This window comes from Culex pipiens, chromosome 1 (assembly GCF_016801865.2).
Source record: "Culex pipiens pallens isolate TS chromosome 1, TS_CPP_V2, whole genome shotgun sequence".
Classification (NCBI taxonomy): domain Eukaryota; kingdom Metazoa; phylum Arthropoda; class Insecta; order Diptera; family Culicidae; genus Culex; species Culex pipiens.
The window spans coordinates 35,714,785-35,723,043 of NC_068937.1; the positions used below are offsets into that span (position 1 = coordinate 35,714,785).

The window sequence follows — 8,259 nt, forward strand, 5'->3', positions numbered from 1 at the left end:
GTGTGCTTTGTAAAATACCTGTCAGAAATTGTTCAAAATTGTATTGTTTTGGAAAATGTTCATCAAAATTCTCTGTTTATAATTTTAAAATTTAAAAATGACCTATCAGCATAACCACAATGGAAACCTATCCGGAACCCAAGCGGTGCGTCTGTTCTGGTCCGTCCATCGCGAACGCCGAAGATCCAGTCAGCTCTCGGTTCTGACGGTAAGCCAAGTCCCTCGAATGGCATCCCCCTTCTTTGACAGTCCAATCCAATAACTCCAGCGCAGTAGAACCTCTTCCTACTCATCGGCAATTACCAGCATCGCTGAGTGTCCGGAACCGGAACCAGAACCCCCAGAAGAGGACGGCAAATTCTGCCGAATCTGCCGCCACAGCGATGAACTCCTGCTGGAGAACATCTGCGAGTGCAAGGGAACCATGGGACAGATCCACGAGCGATGCCTTCGGCTTTGGACGATCTACCAGCGCAGCCAGGTTTGCGAGATCTGCCGGTCCAAGTTCCGGTTCAACTTTGACGCCAGCAAGCTGAGCCCCACCACGCTGGTGCTGAACTTCATCCGGCGGCGTTACTTTCTGGTGCTACTCCGTGATCTGCTCAACTTTATGGTGCTGTTTGGGGTGTCCGTGCTGCAGAACGCCAACATCATGGCCCTGATCCAGGAGGAGACCAGCACGGGGGCGTACTACCGGGCCCTGCCGGTGGCCGTCCTCGGCGCGTGCCTGTACGATCTGTACTTTTCCCGGTGGGTCATGAACCGGACTAGCCGAGCGTACGGCCTGATCCGGGAGTACTGGGTGCTGGCGCACGACGACGAGTTCCTGGGGTACTTTGACCAGCGGTACGCCGTGTTCGGGGAGAACCAGAGCGAAATTGAGAGCATGCTGCTCGCGGAGTATGACGCACCGGATGATTGAAATTTCTTAATTTTTGATAATAAATACCAAAATAGAAATTTTCTCCCTTGAATGCAAACGAGTTTCAAAACATTAAACAGATATGACGTGACAAAACCTTAAAGACAGTCAAACAATAAGGGCAAGTGAAAGAGGGGATATTTACATCCGTTGTTGGTTCATAACACCTCCTTCAGTTCTTCCACTCATTACTTTATGATCTGGCCCTCGTCATTACACTGTCATTATCGCTATCACACACTCACAAGCACTGGAAGCAAACATCCATAGGAAAACAGCATAATTTAAAATTAAAATTCATCAGGAAAAAATACATTGTTCGATGTCTTTTTAATTTTTTGTTAAGCTAATCGAATTAAGAATTATCAAAATTTATTTAGTCCAAAACTCAATTTTTTTGAATTTTCATGATTTGGCAAAAACTTTGTGTACCATTAGTTCGTTCATACAATGTTGACATTAAGATTACAATTTTGTCACGCTTTTTGGAGTTCCAAGAAAAAAGTGTTTTTATGTTTGACCTTAAATAAACAAAAAATAAGAACATGCAATGTTAATAATAACACAGTTTGTTTGGCAATTCTGTGCATTGTCCCGAAGTTTGGTTGAATTTTGTGCCGGAGTTCCGAGTAATTAAAAATGTATAAAGCAGTCGGGCATTTACTGCCGCTCTAATCGAGTCCGTCCCATATGTAAAAACAGCAAGCCGAGAAAAACGCATGTCAAATTTGTCCCGCCCATAAGGCTACGTGTTAGAATTTTACGAAAAAGTGGATTTTCTTCGGTTCTTCGGAACAAAGTATTACATTTTATTAGGTTTTCTGATAGTTTACATGATTTCGAACCAAACTGCATCTTACCTAAAAATTTACGAATTTACAAATGGGACGGACTAGTTTCGAGGCTCAGTTTACATGTGACAAAACGTACACTGCCTAAATTTCCTTTGGCCGTTTGCCACACTTGTAGGATGTGACAAGATAGCTCGATTATATCGCAACTACTTTCTGATGAAGAGCACGAGGTTTTTTGCGGATTTGGTTGAATATTCCAGAATTGAAATCGAAATTTGGAGATCCGTGAAGGTCAAAAGGAGAGGCATTAAAAACTGTAAAAAATGGCGTTCCAACTCAAAAGCTTTCCCTTTTCTCGCTCGAATTCCAACACTGCTTTGGAGAAACGATGATAATTGAGGAACGCTTAACCCCCTTAAGCATTGGAAAGAAGAACTTTTAAAATTTTGTAAAATTTTAGGGTTGAAAGTTTGACTTGTTTTATGTGACTTTGCCAATGTTTTTAAAAAAGTAATTTTTTTAGGTGTCAACTTTGGCTGCGTTTTTTACTAACATTTCCTATATTTTAAGTAAAAAGGAGTATGCAGTAAATTTCTAGTGCCCCAGACTATGCCTCTACGCATTTATTTACAATTTAAATGATAATGGTTCCATTTTATAGCAGAAAATGTGAAAAACATTCAAAAAATTGAAAAAGTTACTGTAAAAACATGAAAAAATTAGATAGGCAAAATCTAATGATAGGAGGTGGTAGAGTAGGCCAAATACTACCAAAAACAAACATAAACTAAACAAGATAAATGCAAATTAAAATACTAAAAATGAAACAAGAAAAACATAAAACAAGAGAAGTAAAGTTTTTCGTAGAACAAAAGTTGCTCAAAATGACCTCCTGAACACGGGAAAAATAAAAAAAATCGAAAAAAAATTTGAGCAGTAGAGGGTTAAGGGAAATTCTCGTATGTTTGGCAGGTTAAGCACTCGCTCCTAACTCCATCCAATTTGCTGATTTCCACTATTTAAACAACTAGTTTTGCAAAACTTTTGATAGAAACTTGCTTGCTCACTTCTTATTAAGCAATTTATCACTCGATTTCAGTTGAAAACGCTTTTAATGAGCTGTAATTGAATGTCAAAGTGCTGATATGGCAACATTAGAGGCACGCTGGAATTAGATGCTGTTCCACTAGTACCATTTCAAGAGTTGTTTTTGAAAAGTTCCTATAAGCTATTGTCTTTCATTTGTTTATAGGACCTTTATGAGATATAACAATGGATTTCGAATTACATGCCATATTTTTTCATGTTTTAATAGCAACTTTTTCAATTTTTGGCTTGTTTTTCAAATTTTCTGCTATAAAATGGCTCCATTATCATTTAAATTGTAAATAAATGCGTAGAGATATATTCTGGGACACTAGAAAAATTACGGCATACTTCTTTTTACTTAAAATATGGAAAATGTTCGTAAAAAACACAGCCAAAGTTGACACCTAAAAAAATTACATTTTTAAAAACATTGGCAAAGTCACATAAAACAAGTAAAACTTCCAACCAAGGGACCTGATTGCTCAAAATCAACCACTCCATTCGCGAGCACAAATAGCAGGCGACGCGATACTGCCCTGATGAATTCCTACCGTTTGTCACTCTATCACCATTCGCTCCCGAACACTCTCTCTTCAACTCTCCTTCTCTCTCTGATCGGCTCAGTCTCCGAACGGTTCAGACAGGCCGATCGTCTCCGATCACTCTGAACTGAAAATATTTTTTCTCTGATGCGCTGCGTTATACTCATTGATTTGGGTTGCCTAAAATCAATGTTATCAATTAAATTGTGCATTTATTTTGATTTCATTACATTATAGACACCATTCAAAGAAACTTCCACCAAGAAAAAATCTAATTGATGGCAAACTGAGGGCGTGAAGACAAAAAGACTGCCGCGCTGACATTTTGTGAGAGTGGCTCTTCGCTGAGCATGGTAGTGTGTGAGTGTCGTCGAGCGACGGAGTAGGCAAATATTTTCACGATGTATTTGTTCGCTGAGTGAACAGTTCGGGCCACTCGCTGGCTGCTTGCGAGACTCATTCGCTCATGAATGCTAGCGGGTTGGAATAGGCGACGAATGGATAGGCGATGATGAGTGGTTTCTGTTCATTGAACCGAAAATCAGGACCCTTGCTTCCAACCCATAAATAGTCAAAAAAATTAAGAGTTCTTCATTCCAATGCTTTTTAACGATCAAAAATTGGTTGAAAAATTGATGTTTGCCGATTTTTTAAATCGAAGCCCGTCTAAAGGCGGGGTTGGGTTTTAGAGGGTTAATGCTTTGGAATTCATGAACGTTTTTCCCACACAAATTTCTCGACCTCTATCATGAATTATTTTTATTTTAAAATTTAATTTTTTGATGTTAAATGAACAAAATAAACGTTTTACAAAAACAAAGAATATTTAAATGTATTTTAAGATCAGTTTTCGATAAACAACTCATTTTAAAGAAACCATTTCTTTGCCAAAGATAAAGGCTGTCTATGAAAATTTCACAAATATTCTAAATACTTTTCAATAAGCTTAAACGCGCTAAAATGAAAAAAAAATCTTTTTAAAATGTTTTCAGCTGATTGCATCTCATTCTTTTTTAAATTCTCAAGTGAGAAAAAAAAAATCTTCTTAGAATGGACATATTTAATCACCAATTTTTTTTTAAACAAAATAATCAAATTTGGATTTTTTTGTAACCGGATTCAAATAAATCTGAAATTTTTGACTTCAAACTTATTTTTGTGTGTGTTTATTCTCCACATATCAATACATATACAAAATTCTTTCATAAATGAATAACACTGATTTTTTTTTCACAAACAAAGTTAATAAGGCTGTTGAAAATTTTAAGTGTTTTCATTATTTCATTTCATTTCATTCATTAATTTGTGTGTACTTATGTTTGTTTTCTTTTTTTCCTTTAGTGTCTTGCAACTTCTAATGTAAAGGAAAAAAAAAACATCATTTTTTGGAACAAATGTTGTCTTAACACTTTAAACAACCACTTTCTGCATTAGATTGATTTGTTAATGTTTTCCTTTTCGTCACATGAAATTACGGTTAATAAAATGCAACCCATTAGAAACACTGATTGGACACTCCTGCAGCATGGTCAAAAATTTGGTATGAAATTTCATCAAACTTTGAAATTTATCAATTGAAAGACCAGGAATTATTTTTTAATGTTTATTTTAAAGTGTTTTGTTGTTGTGAAAGCTCAAAAAATTTATTAACTTAGATTTTACCTCTGAGTCTAAGTGTTAAATAATAATAATATATTATTTATTCACTACTTTGCGATGGTAAACTTTAATTTTGATGATTTAACAACAAATAACTGTATTTTCGAAATAATAAGTAATAGTGTTAGCAGCAGCTTATGAAACATGTTGCAAAATGATGATTTTTTAAACAGTGTCCTGAAAAAAATCGTGTTTTGCAGCGAGTTGCAAAGGGGTCATTTATCAACTACGTGAATACTTTTTTTGTATCTTTAAACCCCACCCCATCCTCGTCCAAAGACAATTGTCCGTTAAAAAAAATAATCATGAAACGTGTACAGAAGCGTGCTCATAAAAATGATCCCCTGCTCCATGCTCCACAAGTAGAAAAGGCCTTTAAGGCCTGATAGGTAATATATGAACATCAAATCAAAATTAGCCTAAAATTTTTGTATAGTCGTAAAAATTATTTTCCCATGATTAACTTAAAAAAATATTTAAAAAAATTTAGGCCTTAAAGGGTTTTGCAACTGTTCCCATTTTGAGATTAACCTTTTGATATCCGAGCCTGTGATCGGCTCCGTGGCTTAATGGTTACGGCTTCTGCCTCACAAACAGAAGGTTCAGGGATCAAATCCCGGTCGGTACCTTTGAAATTTGGAATCAGGAATTGGAACTTTGAATATGAACAAAAACGAAACTGAATCAGGTGGGATTCGAACTCACACCTTTGGATTGATGGTCTGGGACTCTAACCAGTCGGCCATCTGAAGGTTATAAAACATGTTGTTATTCTTCTCATATTAAATACGCTCTGATCCCTGATTTGCCTGAAGGGATTGGGAGTCTTAAGATAGATCAAGGATCCGTCTGGTGCTTGCTTCTATGTTAAGGCGGGGCCGAACAATGCCCAACGACCTCGGAATTGGGCCGCTAGGATCTCTGCCATTCTGAAATGGGTCGTTGGAAGCAGCGCGAGGGCTATCACCACCTAATACCCGTGACTGAGATAAGTTGTATTTATCAGCATTCGGCATATACAAAGTCTGATACAAATTATACTTTTCCATAATTTCGCTACCGGTTAGCGGGTATTGGATTGGACCACACACACACACACACACACAACCTTTTGATACCCGATTCTGAAGCTGGTGAAAACAAAAATTTTACATACAAAAACTACATTTTCAAATCGCTAATAACTTTTCATGATCGAGTTTTACTGCTTTTGTATGATCTACAAAGTTGTAGATAATTAAATTTCCAATGAGATCTCACTTTTGGGAACATTTGGATGGAAGTTGCACACCGTTCAGGGAACAATATTCAGTTTGTGGAGGCATGTTTTGAAAAAAAAAAACCCATATTCTGGGCACCCTAGTGTGCAATCGCCTTACATTAACTACTTTTTTTGCAATTCCGTCGTGAAACTACTTACTTTTCCTGTCATTCTTGAACGACGATATAGCCTACTTTTCTGTACCAAAAATAACATAATCGAATGGCAACACTTTTCAAAATAAATGCTGAAAAGTTCTACTTTTCAGCACTGAAATGGGTGCTGAAAAGATGAACTTTTCAGCACTTGTTTCGAAAAGTAAACATTTTTTTGATTTAAACGATTTATTGACAAAATACATGAAAATTTGACTTAAAATTTCACTCAATGAGTGTTTTTCGGAATTGCAAAAAAATGTTGTATGGAACACGTTGCAAAACTTGATTATTTCAGCACTCTTCGTATTTTTCCAACTCGGTGAACCTCGTTGGATAAATGTACGACTCGTGCTAAAAAATCCTCTCTTTGCAACTTGTTGCATAAACTACTATTTTGCTCTGATTTTTATGAAAAATTCAAATGATTTATTTTATTTATTAAAGAATGAAAAACTGAGCATTTTGTTACAAAAAGGAATATATTTTTTTCCAGAAAAAGAAACTAATTTACCTACAAAAATTCAACGTTCAAATTGATTCATCATTCCGTCATAAAATATGTACCATCGTTCTCCCATGGAAATTCTGTGTGAAGAGCCATGCCGTGAAGAAGGTCAAAGGGTGGTTTATGATGTTTATGATTCCGTAAACATTTGTGCAACTCCTTCTCCCCCTCTCCCGCAGCTCTCCCCCTCCTCCCAGTCCAGGAAGGCAACATTACTCGTCCCAAGCCCAGGTCGGCCCATTAATGGCAACAGGAACGCCATTGTCACTTTCGGGTCATTAAAGGCTCCAGCTCCACGACTTGCATTTTCATTCTGTGGGGGAAGACGAACAGGGAGAAGGGGGGCTCTTGGGGTTGAACAACAGATGATGATAAATGCCTTCAGCTGAATGTTATGGACGACCTAATGATGAATGTTGTTGCAGGCAGGCAGGCAGGACAGGCCAGAAGAAGCGTACTCACTGTGGCTAATTAGGCTCGTTGGTGCTGTTGTTGCTGTTGGAGTTGAAGTTGAACAGACTTTACTGTAGCAACTGAATAACCAACTTTAGTCAAAGCTAAAATTGCAATACGATTATCGCATAAAATGCAAATTTTGAAATTCTCAGCTAAAGAAACGTCCAAATCTACATCGTCCATCGCTACTTTCTTCAGCAAGACACTTTTATTTCGCTTGGTTTGGCAATTGTGAAACATTTTCATTTTAAAACGTACCGAAATGATAAGAACCGTGTAGCTTTTCGAGCAGCACCGACGATTTATGGCTGTGACAGACAGTCATGTCAGGATCTGGGGGAGTGCAGCGCGAAATGTGCATCCAGAAAGTTGGCTGCACTCTGGGATGATGATTTCCTACTCCTGATAACAGCATTCGCGCGCAGTGAAAATGAGCTTTAACAAAGTTATGTGGATCATATTCAGAGCGAGGGAGTGGGGTGTGGAGATGGTTTGGTCACGCTCTCGAAAAGTTTTATGTAATTCAATTTTATCTTTGAGTTCTGGCTACAAACTTGACATGGCAGAGGAGACTAGCCACAGAGAATATGCAGCATAATTTTTTTTTAAATTATTATTTTTTGGATTAAACGATGCAATCAGAGTTATATCAAGATTTTTGTTTAAAAAGTTAATAAAAAAAAAAAAATATTAAAAAAATAGATCTTTTGCTTAAAATGTTGATGATATCGATAAAATCAATTTAAACCATCTTGTTTTTCCATTTGATTCAAATTCAATATTTTTTCACCGCAATTTCAACTGCAACAACGTAACCACCAACAGCATCGAAATGCATAATCTAATCTAATCTAATCTAATCTAATCTAATCT

At 37.0% G+C, this 8,259-nt stretch overlaps 1 protein-coding gene across 1 annotated transcript; it reads left to right on the top strand.

The window, feature by feature from the left end:
• On the top strand, positions 1 to 980 carry LOC120429637 (E3 ubiquitin-protein ligase MARCHF2). Its single transcript, XM_039594664.1, has 2 exons — positions 1 to 208; positions 269 to 980. Exons 1-2 carry the CDS (start codon positions 98 to 100, stop codon positions 920 to 922), a joined length of 765 nt encoding a protein of 254 aa, XP_039450598.1. The 5' UTR covers positions 1 to 97; the 3' UTR covers positions 923 to 980.
• The last annotated feature ends 7,279 nt before the right edge of the window (positions 981 to 8,259 follow it).

Excerpts from the sequence above, each read along its gene's own strand:
- LOC120429637 (XM_039594664.1), top strand. The coding sequence starts at position 98 with ATGACCTATCAGCATAACCACAATGGAAACCTATCCGGAACCCAAGCG. Across the intron at positions 209-268 it reads GTCAGCTCTCGGTTCTGACG|CGCAGTAGAACCTCTTCCTA; the intron begins GTAAGCCAAGTC and ends CAATAACTCCAG.